We start from the raw sequence: 25,443 nt of genomic DNA on the forward strand, positions 1-25,443 counted from the left end.
ACAAATGCGTGAAGGCTTCAAACCGTGGCCTTAACTACACTCACTACCTATGGGGGAGAGACCACCTGAGTCCAGGCCAACCTTCTCCAAGGACATGCACCCCTCCTCCGGGCCAGGGGCCTCTTTGAGGTGCTTCCCTGGGGGTGATGGGGAGCTGCTGGTCTAGGCGGTGAGCTCCCTGAGGGTAGGGGAAGGGCGTGATGTCAGATGCCCCCAGGGACAGCACACAGGTCTCACCCTGTCTTCCTCTGGCCTGGAAGATCACAGGGCCACTGGATCATGAAACACCAAGGAATCTGCTATGGAGGCAGGAGATCCAGTATAACCAGAGGTTGGTCTGGGCTCCCAGGCTGGAGCACTTCAAATACTGTGGAGCATTCACAGATACCATCATCTCACTGAGACCCCAATTACCCGGATGGGTTTACTACATGCTGGTAACAGCTCCAAACTGGCCTCTCCCACCGGGGCCTCAGTCAGCCTCTGGTGTGACTGCTACATTTGGGTCCCTTTGGGCCCATTTGGGGGTGCACCAGGCGGCACCTTTGCAAAGAAAACTATCCCCATGATGACCCCCGACATGCTCGGCCTTAAACAGCGATGAGGGTGGCTTCACAATGATCATGGAGAGACGTGTTTGGAAACTTCGGGGCATTGGCTGCAGACTCAGGACAAGTGCAAGATGGTAAAATCTTTGCAAAGAAAAACCCACTTACCTGAAAAACGGGATGAGGAGGACTCTCTTAAAATATTCTAAGAGGAGACGTGTGTGTGTGTGTGCACGAGCGTGTGTAACATTTCCCCACCCTTCTCTGGTTTGTTGGGAGATCAGAGCGCATGGCGGGAGGGCGCTGATACTCTGACTGGGTGCAGCCAGTGCCCAGGGGACTGGTCCTGGGAACAGGGCTGCCCCAGAGGGAGCCAGGCGCCCCTGCGCTGTGCCCGCCTGCGCCCGCCCAGGGGACCTACCGGAGTGTGTCCTCAGGTGGCCGGTGAGGGCGTCGCGCCGGCGGCACGCGTAGTTGCAGAGGTGGCACTTGAAGGGCTTCTCCCCCGAGTGCAGCTTGATGTGCCGGAGCAAGTTGCCTTTCTGCGTGAAGGAGGCCCCGCACTGGTTGCATTGGAACGGCCTCTCTCCTGGGGAGACAAGAGGGAGAGCGGTGAGAGCGGAACTCGGCGGGGACAGAGGAGGACACGGCGAGAAAGTTGTTTCCCACGGGCCCGGTGACTTCCACCGGCTGCAGGTTTGATAGAACATGAGGCTTTCAGACTAAACCTGCCAGTTCCTTAACGCTTCACTGGTTGGGTCAATTTGATCTGAAAATCTAATTTTTTTTCCCTAAATCAGAATGGCACATCACAATGCAAATTCAAACTCATTTAAATAAAGTGACTGCAACATTTTGTGATGAAGAGCCACTCTTCCTGATCAGCAGTTTTGGAATAAACCAATATCCAATTTTGCGTGTTGTGGCATTTGGTGGGGGTTTTAATGTGGCTTTTTTCAAAGGGTCTTTAAAATATGCCACTGAAGCAGCAAAATAAAAAGGAAACTCATTAAAAATGCATTTCAGGATCACAAGTTCATTTCAGCGTTACATTCTTATATTTAAATGAAAGGCACTTCATTATAACAGTTATAATAACTTCTTTTCATTTACATTTTCCCTGTATTTTCCCTTTCAATTTCTTCTCCATTACCTGTCTGTCCCTATGCAGGCAAATCAGGAAAGAGACAGACAGAGAGTGTGAGGGTGGGAGGGAGAGAAGGAGAAAGACTGAATAAAATGAGAAGTTGAGAAACTGGAGGGAAGGTTTCCATCATCCAAAGAGAAGTCCTGAATCTCCATCAAAATCTGAGCTGCACTGAGTGTTCTGGCTTTTTCCTTTGCCTCATAATCCTGCAACCTTGAAGCCAGTATTAAGTCTATCCATATCTATTGAAGTCAGTTATATTTTCAGTACAGATATTCTAAGAGATGAAATTCAGTTATTATTAGGAACTCTCTCGGGAGCGGAACCACTGGAGTGGTAACAAAAACAAGAGAACAAAACAAAAAACCCACTGGGCTCTCTGCTGTGTGTCAGCTCATGTCCCCAGACTCTGGATCCAACAAGGGGATGAACAGGCAGCTTCGATCAAGAAATATGCTGTTGACTAGTCACAGGTCTCAGAGTCTAAAACCAGTGAATATTTAACTCTCACTTAAAACACGGATACATTTGTCATGTTTAAGTAAACATCAAAACTCTTTTTTTTTATTTTAATTTTTACTTTACAATACTGTATTGGTTTTTTTCTTCGATGAAAGACTTTGTATGACCATGATATCTGGTATTGAGATACCATGAAAATGCACTTCCTAGTAACAACTTTACCTTAGGGAAGAAGAATCTGTTAAAATCTATTTTAACAATTTTCCCAATCGATCTGCATGATTTTGGTGAACAAGACAGCACGTATCAAGAGCAATCAGAAGTGCATCTGGTGCTACTGAATCTACACCAGATTAAATTTAGAGGCCTGTGTTGGCATCTGAATTTCAAGATTATCATCATTCTTAAGTGGGAGGGATAGATGTGCTACTGGGAAAACGGAAGCGAACTTACAATGATATTCAGTTATAGACCATTTGGAATCCTAACAATAACAATATATTTGGAATTTTCCAAAGTCTGTATCTAGATTGGATCTGACTGAGCAGAAGAAGCCCAGCAGGTGGAAAGGTGATGGTAAAAGTAACTAACTTCCTCAGTCTCTGAGTTACAAGCCCACACTAGATGAGGAGATTACAACAGCTAGTAGCCGGCAGACCCAAGGAGCATCTAATAGAGATTGTTAATTTTCTACTAGAAACACTTCAGGGCCTTCCCCCACACGAGTGTGTGTGACGGCAGTCTTTAGCTCCAAAGGACGGAAGAAGGGAGAAGAGTCAGGGTGCCCGGCAGGGCGGACCTTTAGGCTGAGTGTTCTGGAGAGCTAGGCGGTCCGATGCCATGAATCTGGTCATGACAAGGATGTGGACCATTCCTGGTGACCAACATGCCTCGGTGTGACCCATGTCCATGTGACATGCCCCTTCCATGCTGACGAGGTGCTGGGCACCTGGCTTCTCCTGAGGTCTGAAAGGTTGCAGGGAATAGCTGGTCAGACCCTGCCATCCAGCCAGTGTTGTCAGCAGAGGGAGAAAGGACAGATGGTTACAGTCATGAATCCCTTCAGCAGAACAGGGCAGGCAGGAAAGACAGGGCTGTGACTTCAAGAGTGAAATTTGTCTTCTAATTTGCTCTCATGTAGCCTGCTGGGCCTGGTGTCTTAATTCCTCAGGCAAGCTTTCCTGGAAATCTGTTTGTTTCTGATTGTTGTGCCAGCATGAATATGTAACATGGGACCTGGGGACTGGAAGAGAGCATTCCCTGAAGCCATGACACGGACAGAATTCAACTCAAGGGGGCTTCCCTTTGGAGGTGCTAGCAGGAAAGGGCCCCGGAGCTGGAGGGCAGAACTCGGCTCGTGATACCTGGTCCTTCTGCTGCTACTGCCAATTGCTTGCCCCCACAGCATGCAGCTGATGGCGAGTGAGCCCAGGTTCCTCCAAGGCTGTATTCCCTTTTATTTAATTGGGATGAGGCGTTTCATATCATTAATTCAAAATTTAGTTTGTAATCTCAGTGACTCTATAATCTATCATTTCAGGGACTCTCTGAAGAATGCCTAAGCTTCTTTTCATCACTTGATTGGGTAAAAAAAGAAAGTCCATGGACACATACATCATAAAATTTCTGATCCTATGTCCAAAGAAAGTGAATTTATAAATATACTGAACCACAAGGACTTGCCTGGGCTTACTGCAGTCATGCCTGGGATCAGCATCAGTGCGCTGCTGCTCCTGCTGTTTAGTCGCTAAGCCATGTACAAATCTTTGCAACCCCATGGACTGTAGTCCACTGGGCTCCTCTGTCCATGGGATTTTTCCAGGCGAGAATACTGGAGTGGTTGCCATTTCCTTCTCCAGGGCATCTTCCCAATCTGGGGATTGACCCAAGTCTCCTGCGTGGCAGGTGGATTCTTTACCACTGAGCCACCTGGGAAGCCCAGCACCCAATGTGAGGCTATGTTTACAAAGCTTAATGGTTGCACCTTTCACCTTACAGATGGGCACAGAGCAGGCACAGGGCTGGACAGGATAACCATAATTCAGACATTTTTCTTGATGCTTCCTGTTAAAAACCCTATGATTTAGAACCAGGATGCTACACCTCTGCATGGTGGGGTTCCCCCTGCGTTACACGCTCCTCTCCTAACAGCCTCCCTCTGATTCTCCCGGGAGCCCTCTGAGGTTGGCAGAAAGGTGTTACTATGATGCTTGACTTAAAAATATGAAATTGAGCAGCAACACTGGGGAAGTGAAATGATGGCATCAACAGACCACTCAGATGAAGGCAGCCACAGTCCTTGTGGGGCTGGGGATGAGGGAGGCGGCCCCGGACAGGCGAATCTTTCAGAAGGAAAGCCCGGCGTGCCCAGCCCACTGGGTGACAGCAGCAGCAAGTCTGGGCTCCCTGATGAAGGACCCTCTGAGATGGCAGTTTCTGGCTCAGTATGAGCTGCACCTTTGCACCACCTACAGACGGTCTGGGTCCCTGCTCCAGCTCCCAGCATCCTCTGGGGCTGAGCTCCAGTGTGCATTTTCACAGGACCTCCAGTGAGTCTCGGGAACTTTACCTTTGGGAAAGGCTGCTTTTAGGGAATTCAGGGCAGGGTTGGGGATTAGCAAAACCTGCCTTTCTGATACATTCCCCTCTGATCCCACGAATGTGGATACTTTGTAGTATCCTAGTTTGGCCAACATGTTACTATTTCTATACATACCAACCTCCCACTGCTGCTGCTGCTGCTGCTAAGTCACTTCAGTCGTGTCCGACTCTGTACAACCCATAGACAGCAGCCCACCAGGCTCCCCCGTCCCTGGGATTCTCCAGGCAAGAACACTGGAGTGGGTTGCCATTTCCTTCTCCAATGCATGAAAGTGAAAAGTGAAACTGAAGTTGTTCAGTCGTGTCTGACTCTTCGCGACCCCATGGACTGCAGCCTACCAGGCTCCTCCATCCATGGGATTTTCCAAGCAAGAGTACCGGAGTGGGGTGCCATTGCCTTCTCCAACCTACCACTATATCTATGCAAAGTAGAAAAGCATTATGAAGGCAATCCAGAAGTTCCTTGTTTCAGGTTTTTTTTTTTGTTTTTTTCTTTTTTAATAGAAGTCAAGCTGGAATCATAAAACTGACGGTCTCTAAGTCCCTCTTTCTGGAATGAACTGTGCCGTTACTGAAAGACTCCATGTGTCGGTGCCTGTCTGGCACGTAGCCATTATTTGTGGGCAGAAGTGGGCAGCAAACAGCCAGTCTCCTCTGCATACCTATACTTGGCAGGTTTATCATTAAATGCAATTATTCTTTTTATCACGGCAGGCAGTCATTATATTCTGGCCATTTAGTATGCCAGCATTTCATTCAGTTATCAAATATTTATTGAAGAGAACTTTCACTGTATAGTGAGGTTTTACATGAATTAACAGGAAAGTAATTCGTTTGCGAGGTCTATTTCTCTGCCAGGAATGAATTAACGTGGGTCCCAGTGCATCCTGTAAGGGGTCTCTCACCACCTAACCTCCGTTCACTTTACTTTCCGCCTCCCGACTGCTCTCCTGTGAGCTCCCCTTAGGGCTAGATGTGCTGGGGATTGTTCACGGGATAATTGGGGGATGACCAGGCATATTAGGGAAAACAAAGTTTGCTAAACTGCAGAAGTTAAGTTTTTATCGAAAATGAGTGTTGATTGAAAGTAGACATATTATACGGCTTTTCCAGGTGGATGACGACCGAAAACCATTTTGGGAACTGCCTGATTCAAATATAAAAACGACAACTCTACAAAGATCCTCAGTTCTTTACAACCCAGCTGTTTTGCTCCACGAATTTTCTGAGTTCCTGCTTCATTTTCGATAAGCAGATGAGCGTGTGGCCCAGGGAAGAATCACATGAGGTCGCGACGTTCATGTTCTGCCTCGCTTCCCTGAGCTAGGTTACGAAACCCACTTTGCCTTCTCAGTCTGCTCTTTTGCCAGTTTGCCAGTCTCCTCTTGCGGAGAGCAGGGGCAGACCCTGGCTTTAAGATGACCTAATCCTAACCCTAACTGCAGCCCCCTGCCAGCACCCCTGGGCAGCAGGGGCTCAGGGTATGTTTATGTCCAAACTTTCAGTGGGATCACTAGACTGGGCACGTTTATTATTTTTTTTCCACCTTCAGAGCAGAAGAGTAAAGTTTCTACTCAGTTCTAAACACTCTTTATGCATGCCGTTAAAGGTAAGGTGTGCCCTGTTAGTATTTTATTCTGAAGACTCTTTAGGGCCACTCGCGACCCTTCCAGTGGGTAAGCACATGACTGGTTGTCTGCCGTGAGTGCACTCGGGGCACACGGGTGGGGCAGAAGGCAGAGCCTTTGTCTCCAGCCCCCAGTGTGGGAACAGGTCAGGAGCTGGGGTGCAGCCTTCAGTTTGCACTCCTTCCATTCTGGATCCAGAATACTTTCTCTTCTGCTGCCAAACCCTCCATCCCCCACATCCGCTGGGGCGGGGGTTTAGGTATTAAATTATTTACCAATCTGAGAGGGTCTCCTGCATTGCAGGCAGATTCTTTACGGTCTGAGCCTCCAGGGAAGCCCTCAGGTGGGAGCCACTGGCAACCAAACCATCTCGGTGGGAGTGTTGCCTTGGAGGAGAAGCTTTCTGAAAACAAAAGTCTTTCTGAAAGACTACACCATTCCATCAGCATTCAATGACTGTTTCTAAGAATCAGATACCCCCGACATGCATTTCCCACTCCTGGGTTCTCGGTGGACAGTCTGAGGAGTGGGTTTCAGGGCATCAGCCTCTTGCTCTGTTTGGTTCCTTATGGGGGAGCCATCTGGCACAGCCCCGCCGCCCCTATTCAGCGAGCAGGACCTCAGGCCCCTGTCAGAACTCACACACGTGTTCCCTTTACCTTCCTGTTTACAGATTTAGAGGATAGAATTGGTGCACGTTTAGAAGTCCTTCTGGATGAACAGGGAGGCTACACCTCGCTCAGGACACTCGGCCAGGAGGGGCCTCATCCTCTGCGACACCCCGCGGGCCCCTCCGGGCCACCGAAGGAGGAGCTACGCCAGGCCTTACCAGTGTGGCTTCTCTTGTGGACCATGAGCACATTGGGGCCGATGCAAATGATCCCACAGACATCACACTTTAGTTTGCCGTTAGGAAGTCGAATGCCTCCAGCTCCTGACAAAGCTTTGCTGCCTTGGATACTGTGCGAGCCATTCATTTTCTCTCCGGAGGCATCGAGCATCCGCAAGTCCTCCGCACACTCTTCCCCATTCACTTCACAGGCACGCCCATTCTCTTCATCACTCTGAGTCTCTACTTTAACATTACCGGCTGAAAGAGACAACACAACACAGGGGCCGCTCAGTGTCAGGCAAAAACGGAACAGCACCGCCCAGCAGCGACGCGACCCAGTGGGAGCGGCAGCTTCCAGACACAGGTTCTCAGCACCTCATCCCGGGGAGCAGCAGCCCGGCCCAGACCCATCAGCCCCCAGGGGGCTGTGACCTGTGGCAGTTGGCATCTCGGGGCTGGGTCAATTGCCTGCCCTTTCTGTAGGTCCGAATGGCAGAGGGTGAAGATGCGTGGAAAAGCTATTTATAAATTCTCACTTTAGATTGGGGGGGCATGGGGGGCTCTCACAGGGTAAGGTCACCAGGTCCACCGTAACAGCCCCTCTGGAGTGACCCGAGGCCAAGTCCAACACCCTGTGAGCCAGCAGAACCCCTGATCCCAGAAGATGAGTGATCATCAAGTAATCCAGCCCCCACGGGTGGGGGCCCTTGTTTGGCAAAACCCCCTGAGAAGTGCTTATCTAGCTGAGAAAGTCCCCTTAAGCATAAAGATAAGCATAAGCTTTCTTTCCTTCATTCATTCATGTATTAATAAACGTGGGGACAAAACTCAGCAAACACACCCTTAGATTTCTGTCTGCAGATTCCTGAAAGAATTTTGTCTGTTTCTTTGGCACATGACCACTCTAAACCCTTCTTATTCCAGAGTGATAATAAAACCTGTATCCTGAAGTAGGGCCATGAGTCTGAGGTTTCTTCCAGTTGATCAAGGGTTGACTGGGATGGTCTGTGAATGTAAACAGATCTGTACCAGCTTTTCAGAAAGGAAGACTCGCTTGTGGGCATGGGGAGGGGGGCAGGGGAGGTGAAGGGCTCTTGGTTATGATACAATAACCACTGTCCACTTTGCATTGTTGCTTCCTCAGCATCACATTTAGGGTCATTATTTCTGTCATTCGTGTGTTTTTCTTGGTAAAGAAAGCAGATATTTGGTTTGCACTCTTCTGAAACACCGACTGATAAGGGACGGCTGAATCCAACACTGCGATGACCAAGAAAAACTGCAGTTACACCGAAAGCCCTCGTGTTCATCACAGTCTCTACAGACGAACAAGAGGAAGGAGGCAAATTATGCCAAGTGAAATAATCAGCAAGACAGACAGCAACCACAACCACAAGGGCTTTGACTGGCCCTGTGGATCAGTGGCTCTCCCACTATGGTCCCTGGACCACAAGCAAGTTCCTGAGAGGGTGCTGGCAAGGGCAGACTTTGGGGTCCAGCCCAGACCCACTGAACGAGGCCCATCCCAGACTCACCCCCATGGACACAGCCACTCCCACTGGAGTCTGAGAAGGCCTGTGCCGGGAACAAGCTGGTTGGACTCAACACAGCTCTCATGATTGGCAAGCTCAGAGCTGAGACTCTGAAGTCAGAATTCCTGGTTTGGAATCTCAGCTCCATTCTTTATAAATGCTGAGATCCGGTACAACGCAAGTGCCTGCTCTGTACCTTGGTTTCCTCATCTGTAACATTGGAAACTGTCAGCACCGGGCCAGCTGGAGCTGTGAGCGAATTGAGGGGGCAAAGAGATGGCTCTCTGCCATCGGGACCCAGGCCTGGTCCTGGAGGCAGGCTGTGGGCAGCACAGGTGAAGCGTGTCAGGGGTGAGCAGCCAGAGAAGAGAGGGAATGGGAAGGGAGGGGCGGATGTCACCTTGAACCTCACAGATGCCCTCACGCCGGAAGTCCTGACACTCATCTGACGGCAGTCCCTGAAGGCGGGACTTGGTCATTATTCTGCCAAGTGACATTTTCTCTGAGAACTGTATTCATAGACTCAAGAAACCAGGAGGCTGAAAAGGCCTGAGATCTTTTCATAAATTTACTCTCCGATCATCGTGGATCCTCTGGAATGGTTTTAGGTAGATGTACTCAGCACCACAACAGGCTAAGTAAGCACAAAGAAGAAAATTCAATATCGTGTGATATTCTAGTTTTATGAAAAAAACGTAGGCAGCTCCCCAATTTGGGGGTCCCCAGATGCCTGTGCAAGGTGAGGGGAGCGTAAATCATGGGGATTGGACCGAGGGTTGGAGTCACATAGAGACATATGGAGTCACAGGAGCCAGCAGGCACATGCTGGGGATGCGGAGCTAGAAGCTGCCTGCGCTTCGGGGCAGAGGGGAGGGGGCAGAATTCAAGGCCAGACGGTCACAGAAAGGTCTGTGGCCAGTGAGAGGGGGCCCGGGGGTGGAGGTGAGACCCAGTGGGCCACACGTCAGCCACTGGCTCAGCAGATTCAAGCATGTGTGAATTTTCTCTCCGTGTGAGGGGGAAGTTCCTATCTCTTTGTGGACAAATGCACGCTAGGTGCCGGCTGCGTGGGAAAGGTGCAGAGACGCCCCCAACCCAAGGCGGGTGTCCATGAGAAAGGGCTCTCGTCTCACGGGGAGGTGAACACAGGTGGCAGTCATATTATTCTTGTACATGATGGAAATCAGGGCAGGGAACTGTCTTGATATGTGGCAAACACAGATCCGATCACAAGAGCTGAAGTCTAACATATATCCATGCACAGTCCACATGAGGCAGAAGACACACTGGAGAAACACAAGCTCAGATGGGGCATTTTGGCTTCACTTCTGTAAATGTGAAAGTGGCTTCGGGGGTTTTACGTGATGGTGAGTTTGACTAGTGATGTGGCCCAAGGAAAGGACAGTAGAAGCTGCAGGCCTGGGGGCCCACGTCACTGACCTACAGGGTCTCCCTGCCGCACGGGCTGCAGCCTCCTGTAAACACAGTCTGGAGTGGGCCAGAAGGAAGCCCATTCCGAGATGTCGAGGGGCCCAGATGCACTGGGCTCAGACATAAGCCTCGGGCTGAGAGCAGAGATGCCCCCCGACCCCAAGTTCCTGAACGAAGGGAAGTGGGAGGAAGACAAAAGGGGGACTGGAGGTCCTCCTAAGGGGGATCCCTGCCCTGGGAGGCCTCCACACTGCTGGAGGACAGAAGGCAATGTCTGGAGCATGGTGGTGGTGGGTGGCTCTGGCAGCTACGCTCCCACTCAAGGCACCAGAGGGGTGGGCACAGTTGTGGAGGGCCTGCCCCTGCCTCTTGTAGGCCTTCCCAGGAAGGCTCTCGGGTCTGAGAGCTGGTGGCTCCGTAGTTTCGAACTGCACACCCCGGAGCACTCAGGGGCAGCAGCCTTTGCTCAAACTGATGAAGGAGGAGACTGGGACCAGATGACGGGTGTGAACTTTGGCCATCCGCAGGTTCACACCCGAACATTCCAGAGCCCACCCAGAGACAAGCAGGGCCACTGCACCCTGTGTGAGAAGGCCATGTGGTCAGCCCTCTCTTATTTCCTTCCTCAGACCCATGCTGTCATCAATTCCAGGAACCAGTCATCCTGCCTAACTTGCATTTAGCGTTCCGTGGTCCAGCCCACGGATGCTGTCTCTGTGGTCATCCCCTCTCTGAATTCCTATCGGTTCTGTTTCTTTGGACCCCAAGCTGCTTAGCTGCATTACTGCATCTATGAAATGTTATACTCTCCTTGAATATGGGGATTATACTTATAAATATTTTGTAACTCTGTCCTTCCACCACTTAGAAAAATGTCAAACTCAGTATGGTGCTGAATGGAACTGATTAAATACAGAACATGAAATGGAGACTTTGTGTTTCTTGACCCTGGAACACACTGGTTCAGGCCTAACCATGCAGCTAACTTTTCCACCGAGTCCCGGGAGCTAATGGACGAGGCCCCAGTGTCATTATTTAATAAGCATGGCTGCCGGCAGAGTGGATGTGCCTTCAAACCCTGAGCCAAAAGCCACTTTCTTTCCAAGATGCAATTTAAAATTTGGGAAAATGAAAGTCTCGTTTTAATACATCTCAGAGGCTTTCTATGTTATTAGCAACTGGACAGTCTTTAGAGTGACCCTGGGCACCTGACCATTAGCACACAGACAAGGTTAGCCCTGAGAGAATCCAGAGAACTCGGGGTCACTGGGGCCAGGAGGCCTGGATCTGCTGCCAACCACTGTATGGCCTCATGAAAGATTAAAACATTTTAATGCAAAGGGATAGAGCACCCTGGCAGCCTTGCCTCATAGATAGATCCTGTTTCCCCATCACTTTCCTTTCCCTTTAGAATGTGTCTATATATTTATAGGTGAGGTAAAGCATTGGTACTCAGATGGCATTTTTCCACTGAACAGATATTCCCTAAACTATGAGTTTAGACCAGGTAAGCTCAAAATGCTCAGTATTTTAAATGAAAAATCAGGAGACAGAAATAGTCCTGCAACTGGTGACCAGCTAGGAAAGATCAAACATATTTAAGGTGTATCTTGAATGAAGGTAATTAAAAATTTTAGAGGAAGAAAGATGTGTAGAAGTTTCTGTGCTGCCTCTAAAGGTTTATGAAAACTTTTAAGCACTTTAAGGTTAATGAAACCACTGATTAGAACTTATATCATTAAAAATGCAGGATTTTTCACTGCAAGGAGGCATGATTACTTCCTTTACTTCCCTAATGGGAAGGTAGCCATTCCCTTCTCCAGGGGATCTTCCTGACCCAGTGACTGAACCCAGGTCTCCTGCGTTGCAGGCAGATTCTTTACCATCTGAGCCACCAGGGGAGCCCTCAACTAGAAATATGTATGTCCTTATTTGATGTTTTGGGTTTTAAAAGGAATGAAATCAGGGAGAGATAAAAGAGGAAGAGTATGAGAAACAGAATGAGTTACTAGCATTTATTTACATTTTTCTCAGGTAACGGGACACAAACTGAGAGAATAGGGTCAAACTGTTTTCAACTTTCAACAAGGGACAAAAAAAGAGAGGTAAATGAAGAGGACAATTCTCTATCATGACCACTAGGTGGTGATGTTGGCCCAGAACAGTTGGGTTGCTTGTTTGGGTGGGGACCGCCTCAAGATCAACAGTTGCAACTTGGGTACGTGGGAGGGGGTGGGGAAGGAGGAGAGAAGATACCAAAACCTTGTGAACCCAACTGTATAAAAGCGGACAGGAAGGGCCTTGAGACACGTATCATCTGTCTTACAGCATCTGCAAGGATTGTGTATCTTTATAGGCAGCAATTTTTACATACTGAAGTCTTCACCAAAGGATCTTCTCCAACACTGCAACCTGCTTGATCCTAAACCTTCTCAGATTTAATGAAAACATGTCAGAATGTATTATCTTACTCTTAAGTGCATTTGACTTTTTAATATTTCAACAAATATTTCCATATTTCATCTCAAAATTAATATTAGTTCTCTGTGCTAGTACCTTAATATATAATTATATAATCACATAAGCACACATATAAACACATATACACCCACATATAAACATTTATATATACATGCATACAGATCTCACAGAAATAAATATCAAGCTGTTTTGAAGTCAATTCAAAGGAAGATCTCTATAACTTTTATAAACTGGAAAAGCAGTCAGTGCAGGTTGCAAGGAAAGGGGTAACCCTAGGCTGATAACTGCTAAACCCTTTTGGTGCCAAAGAGTTTTTGATGGCCAGGATGTCATAAACCTTTCTTTAACTGCTACTGACACCTCTGAGATTAGAGTTTGTGTTAATACTTGTTACAGGATTAAGCATGACTTATCTTCTGACATTGTTTTATAACATTAGAACATTTACTAATATAGGCTCTGAAGACTATGTCCTAAGGGGGCAACCAACTTGCATCACTTTTAGTATTCGACTCTCTGGACATTTTTAAAAAGCCCTTTCCACTTCTTAAAATACTCCTTCAAGGATGTCGCTCAAATATATTTATCATTCATCATCTCTCAAAACCTAAAAAAGAAAAATGAAATTAACATCTGTGTTGGGTCTGACAGCTCAGATCAGGAACGTCCCGCACACAGAAGCACTCGGCGTGTCTGCTCAGGAAGTGAGGACCACGCACTAACGGCCTTGATGCCCTGCGACTTTTCTCCTCTCAGTTCTGAAATTAATACTCCCAAGCTACAGAAGGAGAGTGCGCATCCTTCTTTGTCCTACAGAATTGTACAAGGTATCTTGAAAGTATGTTGGGTTATTTAACGGTGACAGAAAGTCTGGTCAGTATCATTACAGTCAACCAAAGAGGAGATACTGGTAACATTCATAATGAAACTATTTAACAGCATTAGCAGAGTAATAATTCCGTTAAACTATTATTACTTCTGCCCTTCCTGTTACTGCACTGCCACCATGGAAAGCACGCTCCATGGTGCATCCAACAGTCTGTGATAAAACCAGGCACACACACCTCAAGTGTCTAAGTGGTATTCTCGGTGGCAGATGCTTAATCAACAGCATGACTGATACTTATCTCAATGTTTCAAGTATGGAGGAAGGTGATGAAAAATCATGCATTCACAATACTTACACTATGGGAACTGAGTATGAAATGAACATGCATTATCGTTTTCTAGAAGCAAAGTGTATACTTACGAGAGAAAGAATTGGGAATTATTGCATGGAAATCCCTAAAGCCGTCAGCCCCATAAGCCACTGCAACAAAGAAGGCAAAAAGAAAGCTGGGCTGTAACACCATCCAAGAGACAGAGTAAGAGTTTAAAAGAAACTATTGTGTGTGTGTTTTTTTTTTTTAAAGGAAAGTAATATTACTCAACGCCATTATTGAGCTACCAGTCTGGCACTGTCAGCCTTCAAACGAAGGGCTGAAATGGCAACACAGTGCTTACTTCGAAACAGGATCCCACTTCCCAAAGGTCTGAGCTCATGGCACCAGATCACACAGATGCTGGAAAGTAACCTCCGGTGTGCTGAGCATCTTAGGCACTGCTTCTGGAACATTCTAGAATGGTGAGAAACCCTTCAGCAGAGCTGGTACAGACAGGTCCAAGATCTGCTCATCATAGCTGAGCTTCCCCTGGGAAAGCGCTTATCTTCACAGAAGCAGTGTGACTCTTAACGGGCTGCCTGCATTGCAAATGTTCTTCCTTTGGCTTTTTCTTAGAAAGTCCTCACAGAAAATTAGAAAATGTTCATGCAACACACTGGGTGGGGAAAAATTTGTGTTTTTCCCTACCTCAAAGTGAACTACCAATTTCCGTGGGTATTCCTTATCAGCAGCCCTCATAAAGACTATCACCACCTCAAATTACCAAGGGTTTTTTTTTTTTTTTTCTGTTTTATAGGTTAGCACTTTCCAGTGTGTGCCTATGTCTTGGAACTTAACAGACACTGCACATCACACACACACACACACACACACACACACACACACACACGAGTTCTGTCTGAAGTGACACCCCAGTGGCAGTCTGAGTTACATCCACAGAGTAGCTGCTGAATTAAACATGTTGCTGAACTACTGAATGGCTGAGTTTCCTGCAGGAAACAGACCTACTGCACTTGGCTTAAACCAGTGTTTCCCAAACTTGTGTGCCCACAGGCCTTCCCCTCTTCCCCATGAAGATGTCAGTAAAACATTGGGAGAATGGGAAACAGTTACGGAGACACCGCCAAAGCTATTCCTTGAAGTTGCTACCTGAATCATTTCTTAGTAAACCCTCAGCCTTCCTGTCTTCCTCCTGTTCCTCGGATGCTCCTGCCTTCTGATCACCTGAATCTAGCAGTCAGCCCTGGTGCTCCCCTCCCGCTGCCCAGCAGGGCTGGCACCAGCTGGCCTGCCTGGTCCAATCGTGCTCCACGGTCAGCAGACAGTCAACCAGGGACACTGATTTCACAGGGACCTTTGCAATTCTGTCATCTTCACTGAGCTCCAACTTCTGAAGCCCCGAGCCCTCCATGTCACAGGGTGCTACCATCTCAGATGAGGGAGAAAAGGCCAAGATGTTTTGAAAGGTCAGTATTACCTTTTAAAATCAGGGACATCAGAATATATGACATAATATATAATTTTCTGATTAAATGACATCACTGCCTTGATTCTCTGAGAAATGACTGAGACTGCTGACGGGCTTGAGCATGGCTTGATTTGAAAGTTGACCTCCTGGTACCCCTTCAGCTAGAGGCCATGTATGACAGTGAGGAGGGGGAGATGAAGGTGGAGGATGGATAGAGTGGATGAGTGAAGCAGCTACAGGGCTGAGAGATGAGCGATGCTCATCTAAAGCTGCCTCCCAGGAGAAGACGTGCGCTCACACAGGTCCCGGATGATCAGAGCTAGACCTTCCAACACCGAATCCCATGAGCACAGCTTGCATTGAATATGAGTAACAGTACAGCAATCATCAGACAGCGAACGCTATCCGTTCGCCAGGAGCATCAGTTCTCTGCTTATCCTCTGTAGCTATAGCGCTTTTGTTCCCCAAGGAAAGCAGAACTGATAGAAATTCACTCTTGCTCGGGCACCACCTACGTTCCTGCAAGTACCAACTTTTGAGTTCAGAAAAAGGAAAGCTCCTCTCTTCCTGCAGGGAACAAGCACACAGTAGGGAAGTGTAAACACTCTCCTGTCCTGCTCTGTCCCATCTCATCCCATTTTACTCTCATCAGGCCAGCACCTCGTGGAAGGCGGGCACCAGGAACTCTATAAACAACAGGGACTTATTTATAAGCTCTTTCCACAAACTGCCTTTAGTCCCCACATGGTCCTACAAGGCAGGAACCATCACTAAGGCGCCAGGGAGGGGCTGGGGCTTCCAGGAAGCTCTGGAGTTTGTCCTCTTGGTGGTGAACAGGGGCCCAGGTGAATCGGAGACCATATGTAATTAACACAGAAACTCAGTACTCCATACACACTCTGCCTGCAGGATGGGGCTATGGGAGCTGTGCTTTCTCCATTATGAAGCTGGAGAGCTTAAAAGTTACTGCGGCTGCACACAAGCACACACTGAGATGTGTGTACACACACTCATCACGCATGGGAGTTACAGAGCGCTTACGGACAGAATTCCCCACAGTTAACACACACACACCACGCATGGGAGTCACAGAGCGCTTACGGACAGAATTCCCCACACAGTTAACACACACACTCATCACGCATGGGAGTTACAGAGCGCTTACGGACAGAATTCCCCACAGTTAACACACACACACCACTGTATATGAAATAGACAACTAATAAGGACATCCTGCATAGTACAAGGAAACCTACCCAATACTCTGTAATAATCTATATGGGAAAGGAACCTAAAAGGAGTGGATATATGTACATGTATAACTGAATTACTTTGCTGTGCACCTGAAACATAACATTGCAAAGCAACTATACTCCAATATAAAATTTTAAATAGATAAGCAACAAGCATATATCGTATAGCACATGGAATTACAGCCATTATTCTGTAACAAGGTTTAAAGGAGTAGAAATTGTAAAAACACTGAATCACTGAGCTGTACACCTGAAACTAATATAATTCTGTATCTCAATTGTATTTCATTTAAAAATAATAAAATAAAGAATACATATGTTTACTATAATAAAGACTCCCCCACATCATTAAAATGACTACAAACAAGCAGTCTGGAAAGTGAAAGCCCCCACCCCCACCCCAGCACTGCCTTCTCCAGGACCACCGGTCCCCAGGCCCACGGGCCGTAAGCATGCAGAGCGGGCACCATGTCGCAGAGGCTCTCACTCTCCCTGGCCACTGACCCCAGCGCCCTATGCGCCCATGGTGTCCCCGTGTCCAATGAACATTACATCAGCTGCACCCCCATTCTCCCTGGGCACTTGGGGGGCTGTGTTACAGGTGCAGAGCCAATGTGTTCTGGTCACAGTCCTGGCTGGTCCTGAAGCTTTACCATGGGAGCAGGAGTGATGTCTCGACTGACTCCCAGCCTCTTCATTTCTTTTGTAAATTCCTCCCCAAATTTCAGGCTGTTGCTTCATAAAAGGGTGCAGACAGAAGCAGATTTAGTGAACCTTGATCAGTTTCCTAAATTTCACAGGATGCATTCTTGTCGCCAAGAGCAAATTGAGCTCATTTGGCAGGAATTTTTATTCCCTGAGTTGTTATGAACATTTCTGTATAAAATGTTGGGGATGCTTCAGATTCTGAACCCTATTCAGATTGCACATTGGTGACCATTCTGAGAAAAAAAGGTGAAAGGCCCAGAAACCACCCAGGGCCTTTTATTCATGCAAATTATCAAGGATATAATTCTACGCTTCCCATATTCCTGGTACCTTTGGAAGAGATGAAGATGTACTTGGGATTTTCGAACTGGGAGAGAAGAAGTCTGTCCCCTCTCAAGTCAAAGAAAGATGGATGACTTTAGTGTAAATACATTCAGATCTGTATTTAGAGAACTTAGAAACGTGCTGTCATATGACTTTTATCCACAGTCTTCAAATCGTATTAAGCCTGTTGCTCACGATCAGATCATTAGTCTCAGTAACTTGTGTAAGAATGGTTTGCAGTGACTTCTGCGATGCCTGCAGATCTCACATTTCAGGGATGGGCATCCTTGTCCTGTCACGGCCCTAGTGAGAGGGTCCCCGCCTGGGCCAGTGGGCAAAGGAGAGGACCAGGGACCGTCAGAACCGAAACTCCAAGAGCACATTCCTGCAGGAGAGCTAGTTACGTCCTGCAGAAGTACCAGATGTAGACTCTTCTGAGATTCCCCCACACCAGATGTTTTTGGGGTGGACCTTTGTGCTCAGACCATCCTCTATGTGAGGGAGTGCCTCGTCCTACCAGGGGAGAGAATTCTGACACTCCTGACCATTCACGCCGAGAAAGGGGTGTCCTTCCAGACTGACAGAAGAGGAAGCTATAGTCTGACCCCGCACACGGAGCCCATGAGGGCTGGCTCACATCTCAGCTGAGTGATCCCTAAGAGGCTCCTCCTGCAACACCCCCTTCTCACTCCAGATCCTTCCTCAGACCCCAGGCCCGCAGTGTCTGCTCAGCCCTGTGACCTGGGGGGACACAGGAAGCAACGACGTGCCAGCACCTGCTGATGGCGGGATTCTCCGGGGCTCCAGCCCGCCTGCCTGCCCTTCTGTCCCTTCATTCTGCAAACAAGCAGGTGGAATCCAAACTCCAGGTCTTCCTCCACACCCCGCTCTCCTCCTCCCGCCCCACACGCCTGTGGTCCCCTCTCCGACCTCATGGTTGCACTCCCACCCCTGGCCTTCGACGGCCTGTTCTCTCGAGTTGTTTCTTTCTGACCTTTTCCAATCACATCGCATCCAGCACATGCGTGAAGCCGCCGTGCTGTCTGGCGGGGCTGCCTCTACCTGCTTCACACCCTGCCAGGGCTTCCTACCCCCACCCAGAACTGGCTCCCCTGTCAAAGCATCTGACCCCTGGGCCTGAGACCCTCATCCTCAAGGCTGACTTTGTCAGGGCACCTACTTCTAAGGTCTCCGCTAGTCTGTTCTGTTCTAATGAGGGCTTCCCAGGTGGAGCTAGTGGTAAACAAGCCACCTGCCAACGCAGGAGACATAAGAGACACAGGTTCAGTCCCTGGGTTGGGAAGATCCCCCAGAGGAAAGGCTGGCAACCCACTCCAGTATTCTGATCTGGAGTATCCCACGGGCCGAGGAGCCTGTGGGCCACCGTCCATAGGCTGGCAAAGAGTCAGACATGACTAAGTGACGTAGCATGCACTGTTGCAATAAGACAAAACCCCAGGTCCTGTCAAATCCTGATCAGCAATGACAATGATTCTCCAGCTGGTAACACTATTCCGACAGCCAGACGCAAGAGGAAGCAAACCGTCATCCTCATCTCTTTAGAAATGCCTTGCAGCTGGTGTGAAGCTGTCCCTGTCCCAGCAGATCTGTGTCCTGGGCAGATGTCAAGGACTCTTCCTCCAAGCCTCGTCCCCCGACCTGCTCAGCTAGCAAAGACTCCCCACCCACCGCAAGGCCCCTCTGCTTTCCCATCCTTGTGACACCCATTTGGAACCCACCCTCTCTCTCAGCTACACAGCCCTTGCCAACTCCACTTCAGAGCCCTTAGGATGCACGCCTAGTTCTGGAACCTGGTGTGTCTGGAGCTCAATCCTGTGTTCAGATACAGGGCTGCAGGCCCTGGCTGGAACGTGAAGTGCTCACCACAGGGGCCTTGAATCAAACTCCTCACTATTCCTTTTGGACACAACCATCCGACTTGAACATTTTCAGAAACCCACATAGATTCCAGGAGAAGCTGCACGACAGAGGCACCGTGCTGCTTACGTCTGAGTGCGACTCCCAAGCAGCGGGGTGTGTTTAGATCAAGTGAGTCATGGGGAAAGTGCTGGACTTGACTTCAGTTTAGAGAACTGAGCACACGGGCCCAGGCTTTCTGCTGGAATGAGTCCTCCGGCTCCTCCTACCTGTGTCCTGGGACGTCACATCCCAGACGTCCCTGAATCTGCAGCCTCACTGACTTCTAGGAAGGATGGGGCAGCGTCAGAGAGCCGGGTGCAAGGGCCGCAGGGCCAGCCACTCGGCTTTGCCTCCCCCAGGGCTGTGGACTCAGTGAGGCGCCAGCCGCTCTGAGCCCTGAGTGCCTCATCAGAATGGGAACCACCATGTCCATCTGTCAGGTTCACGTGCAGATTCACAGCAACGCTCCCCAGGCCTCTCTCTCAGCCAGCCCGCCCCTCGGTGGGAAGGCGCGGGCAGATAACCACAGCTAACACACCACCTATCTTCTCGTCAGCAAAGGCTTCAGGCCGAAGGGATTAGCCACAGCCGACTGGCACCCACCAAGTTTTTCATAACCAGGAAAAACAACAGGGCTGGGCTTTGTAAGACCACGTGGTTCGGAGGACAGCTCCCTCGGCGCCTGGAAACCCAAGTCTGCGCAGACTTCCCTTCCATCCCAAAACCCCAGCAGGTCTTCACCTCCACTTGGGGCTGGCCATCACTCGCCCTGACAGGGTTTCCAGTTGACACCAGGTCATGGAACAATAGTGGTTGCTTCAAGTGAAAACTGACAAAATGGCCACAGCGAACTCTGCCCTCCTTCCCATAACAACTAACCAACGACCTGATGATCCGTTGGGGATAAACCAACTCCTGATCTTCTCTCCGTGTAGCACAGCTGGGGACCAGCCCTAGTTTTGTTCATGTTTTATTAGTACAATTGAATTGTTCACAGTGAACTAAATAGCGTGGAAAAGCTCTGATTGACAAACCTATAATTTAGAAAGGGAAACCAGGATAAGCAAAGATTCTTCTTCTAAAGAGTGCCTCTGAGCAAAGAGGTTCAAAAATGCGGATTCTGTTCATGGGACTGCCTCTGAACCCGTTGCTCTGGCGTCCTTAACTCACCCTCTGAGACAGAGTTCACCACCACTCAGGGTGAACAGGTTAAAGGATAGATTTAGGGATATTTTCAGAAAGTTATGTCCTTCCAGTTGTTCCTTTATGGAAATTACCTTTTTATTGGTAAGAATGTGCATGTAAGGTTGCTCAGTCATGTTTGACTCTTTGAGACCCCGTGGACTGCCTCCGCAGACTGTAGCCCGCCAGGCTCCTCTGTCCATGGAACTGTCCAGGCAAGAATACTGGAGCAGGTTGCCATTTCCTTCTCCAGGGGAAATTCCCCATCCAGGGATTGAACCTGGGTCTCCTGAGTCTCCTGCATTGCAGGCAGATTCTTTACCACTGAGCCACCTGGGAAGCCCCATTGGTAAAAATAGTATTTGCCTATTCAAAGACTGCAAGTATACATAAATACCAAGATGAAATCTCTAAAATTCACCTCCAACTCCTGGAATCTAAAGAAAACCATGAAAAAGAGAAAACTGGAACATAATAATAATACACAGAGTGAGAGAGTTTAGCTCAAGCTTTAAAAAGACAGAAGGAAATGGACATTTTCAGGCAATAAATAAGGACTGAAGAAAATTCAGACAACTGGGGAAGTCCTGAGAAGCCCTAAAAGTCTCAGCACAGACTGGTGGGGGGAGGCTGAGATAGCGTGAGGGCATGGGTGTACGGAGACCCTGACTTTTGTCTCTCCATCCCAAATCTTACTCCAGTGAGGGGAATTTACACTGGATCAGACAGGCCGAAACAGTCAGAGACGGAAACTCTGCTCAGGCCGCACATGGGGCTGTGGGTGGTGCTGACGGGCCGGCACAGGTGCACGGGGCCAGCTTGCAGCATCGAGGCCCCGTGAAGACAGGGGGCGAGCAGGCCGTGGGTGCGGGGTCCCTGAGCACCCAGGCGGGAGGGGTGGGCATGGGCAGCTCGCCGCCGCCTGGGCGTCCGCACAAGCGCTTTAGCCGATGTGACTCTAAGCATGCTTCAAATGCGGTTCTCCCAGGGCTCGTCCCTACTGAAACAGCAGGCTGAACGCCACTGCCGGGGGAATGGAGCGCTGAAGGCTGGGAGAGTCCCGACTGTCAGCTGTGCCTGGCCTCCGAGGCTTGGTCGCTGTGTGCACTTTTGGCCCACGGAGGAGGCACGGGACAGGGTGCTCCGTCACAGAGGGGGCAGAGGGGCAGAGGGGCCAAGGGGGGCTCCTGTGGGGCTGGGCAGATGCTCCGGGCCATTCCCTCGGGCTCCCCAGCTGGCACTGTGTCAAGCCCCGCAGATCCCAGGAGCCCGGGCCCCGACTCAGGGAGGCCAGAGATAAAGTAATCTCCTCCAGGACACATGAGGGTGGGTCCCTGGCTGTCCCTCCCTTCCAGAAGCTCGGAGGGGTCCCTGCCGGAATTCCAAGCACAAGGTGACTCAGCAGGGGAGGCGGGGGTCTGGACGGAGGGTTCTGCCCGCTGGCCCGCTGGCCCGCTGGCCCGCTGTCCTGAGCCCACGGGCGCAGCAGCACGCTGTCCGTCTAAAGGGTGTGAGTCTGTAAGCAGAGGCTGCTTGGGGTGGGGTCTGGGGTCCTACCCAGAGGCCCAGGGAGGAGACAAGCCTTCCCCTTACTTTTCCCACTTCTTCCTGTTCTCCACCCAATAGCACTGGCAGCGGAGGCCAGGATCGGGGAGGACCTGGCAGAAAATAGGAGGCAACCTGGGTCTGGGGATGGCAGGGCTGAGGTTGGAGGCTGGGACACACATGCAGGGGGGTGGGTGCTCCTGGTCAGCATGCCAGGGCTTACACATGTGTGTGTGCACGAGTCAATGGCAAAGACCACTCTCCCTGCCCACATATTTACAAAGTCAGCTTAGAAAAATAGTCTCAGAGGCAGAGGGCCTGTTTGCAACAGTGACTCTTACAGTGAAGGGCAGAGTCCCCAGGGCCCTGAGCACAGATCGGTCCTGGGTCCCACTCCTACCCCCCCCTCCCCCGCCAGCCCCACGAACAGATGACACCTCACCATCAGGGACGTCTCCACCACTCAGAAGTCACAGTGAAGTTCCTGCTCCCTCTGTTTCTCAGCTGCGAACTATCCTGGAGGGGTTCCTGGGTGAGGAACCCTACCATCTTGACAGCAAACTCGAGACATGACTCCTGCAAGCTCTTCAGTGTCCAGGGTGGACTTACTGTGACCCGTGGTGAAAGAAGCTCGAATACTCTGCAGTCTACAGTTCTCTTAGGGAACTCTAAAACTTTCCCCTTTTCCCCTCTCCCCTCTCTCATCACTCTCCGACTTTCAGCTCCATGCCCAACAGACACAAGGCCAGTAACCCAGGCCTGGCAATGAAGCTCCGGGCTGTGACCCTGCGCTCTGGTCCGTGGAGGTGCTGGAGGAAGCTCCACCTCAGGGCCTCCAGGGCCTGAGAAGGTCACCGGGCCTCAGGCTGGGTACCGTCAGATGGGACACCAGCGTTAAAGGCCGGGCCAGGGGTCCAGACCCTTGGGGGGGTGGGGTGAGGGCCTGGCAGCCACAGGGCATAGGCGCCCCACCCCCTGCCAAGGGACCACCGGTTACTCACAACCCAGCTTCCTGGCAGCTGAGCCCACATCTCACATCTCGTGGGAAGAACCTGAAGCATCACATTTTTCCTAGTAGGTTTCAGCTGTTTCTTAGGACTATGATCTCTCAAAAAGTCCTGTCCTTCCCTCAGGCAACGTTTCTCTGAAATAAGGAAGGTTTCTCCTTCCCCCTCTGTCCACCCCTCCTAGCTTTATGATTCAACGCCATTTACTGAGAACCGTGTGAAAAGGACCAGTTCAGGTCACACGTTCCTCCCGTGTAAAATCCAAGGGGTGCCCGGCCACCACCCAGAGTCCCCTCTGCTCCGTGCCTGTCACTAGGGGCAGCGACCACGTGAAATACTTTCTGGGCACCCATTTCTTTCCTTCCTGAAGCAGTCCTGTGAGGAAACCACGTGAAGAAACTGCCCCCTCCGTTTCTCAGCTGGGAACTACCCTGGAGAGATTCCTGCATGAGGAACCCTACAAACCCACTTTACAAACCGAGAAATAAAGCTCAGACAGTCCCCCACCCTGCCCAGGGCTGCCAGTGGGGATGCGGGCGGGGCGGAGACAGCCTGCCTCTTCCCACCCCATGCCTGCTTTTGGCAGCTCACCCGGCTCAGCTCATGCCTGCACGATGGCAAACAGACTGAAATCGGGGGTCACTGGCCAGGGACACTGCACGCCATCCTCCCTGAGGCCCCCCGGGCTGCCCCAGCCTCTGCAGAGCCTCCGGGGCCAGCAGGGAAGGAGGCTATGGAGGGGGTCCTTGGAGGAGATGTGGCATCTAGCACTCGGGGATGGTTTATGCTCAGGCCGTGCAGAGCGTGCGTGCAGAGCCCTGAGTGGGGAATAGGGTCTTTGAGGGCAGGAGGGTTCAGTCTAAGAGGGGCAAGAGGAGGGAGCCCCCCGCTTCAGGCCATCCAGCACCGGGGAATCCTCCTGCTTGGAGCTGGGTGAGTGACACAGGGCCTGGCCGCCTCGGAGGATCATGTTCAAAATGCGAAGCAGAAGGAAGGCATTCCCAGAGGACATGCGGGGCGGGGGTCCTCCAGACAGTGGAGGATGGGGAGGTGAGGTTCTGGAGGCTTCTGGAAGCTGAGATGAGGCTCCCAGGCCAGAGGGGGCCATCGAGGTCCCTGCTCAGGAGGCCACATCGTTGGGGGGGGGGGTTGCGGCCTGGGTAGGTGTGAGAATGAGGAGCTGCAGCCGTGGGCTGGGCAGATGGGATGCTGAGGAGACAAAAGCCTACAGACAGGCAGACAGGGAAGCTGGGATTCAGCGGTGGCCCGGGGCGAGGAGGGGGTGACTCAGGAAGGCGTTTCTGAGGTGCCTCATGCTCCCGGGGCAAAAACGGTGGTCAACGGCTTCCGCGGCCTCGGCTAATCGGAAACGCGGGCTTTAGGGGAAAAGCATCCCGGCGTCGCCAGGACTTCCGCATTCGGCCGGCTCCCCTCTCCCGCCTCGTCCCGAAGCCGCCGGGATGCAGGCCCCGCCAGGCTCGATTGTGACACGGCAGCTCGCATGTCACATCGCAACTGCGTTTCCACATCCTCCTGCTGTGTTGTACAAGCCCGAGAAGAGGAACAAGGGCGAATAATGAAATATAGGGATGCAGGAAAAGAGGAAGCCGGGGACAGCAGCCCAACCGAAAGGCAGAGAGTCATGGAGAAGTGGCAGAAAGGGAAGCGGGGCAGGAATCGCATGGGGGGGCGGCCGGGTGGAGCGTGCGCGCGCACGCACACACACGCTGACATACCCCCCCCCACAGACACACATGCACACACATACACGCTGACACACCCCCCCACAGACACACATGCACACACACACATGCTGACATACCCCCCACAGACACACATACACACATGCTGACATACCCCCCCAGACACACATACACACACACACACACGCTGACATACCCCCCCAGACACACATACACACACACACACACACATGCTGACATACCCCCCAGACACACATGCACACACACGCCGACACCCCCCAGACACACATACACACACACACACACGCTGACATACCCCATACACACACAGACACACACACACACACACGCTGACATACCCCCCCACAGACACACATACACACACACACACACGCTGACACACCCCCCCCACAGACACACATACACACACACACACGCTGACATACCCCCCAGACACACATGCACACACACACACACACACGCTGACATACCCCCCAGACACACATAC

The 25,443-nt window shown here is 50.5% G+C and overlaps 1 protein-coding gene across 41 annotated transcripts in view; it reads right to left on the reverse strand.

The window, feature by feature from the left end:
- IKZF1 (IKAROS family zinc finger 1) overlaps nucleotides 1–25,443 on the reverse strand; it is a 98,629-nt gene that overhangs the window by 20,489 nt on the left and 52,697 nt on the right. For 17 of the 41 annotated variants that reach the window (XM_069586586.1, XM_069586575.1, XM_069586576.1 and 14 more), the window contains exons 4-5: nucleotides 7,216–7,476; nucleotides 970–1,137 (exon numbers count right to left, since the gene is read on the reverse strand). In XM_069586586.1, the coding sequence (XP_069442687.1) occupies nucleotides 970–1,137; nucleotides 7,216–7,476 (429 nt within the window). Of the gene's footprint in view, nucleotides 1–969; nucleotides 1,138–7,215; nucleotides 7,477–13,911; nucleotides 13,972–25,443 lie in introns of all 41 variants that reach the window. The other 24 variants (XM_069586596.1, XM_069586597.1, XM_069586587.1 and 21 more) reach the window with 2 other exon arrangements.

This window comes from Ovis canadensis, chromosome 4 (assembly GCF_042477335.2).
Source record: "Ovis canadensis isolate MfBH-ARS-UI-01 breed Bighorn chromosome 4, ARS-UI_OviCan_v2, whole genome shotgun sequence".
Classification (NCBI taxonomy): Eukaryota; Metazoa; Chordata; class Mammalia; order Artiodactyla; family Bovidae; genus Ovis; species Ovis canadensis.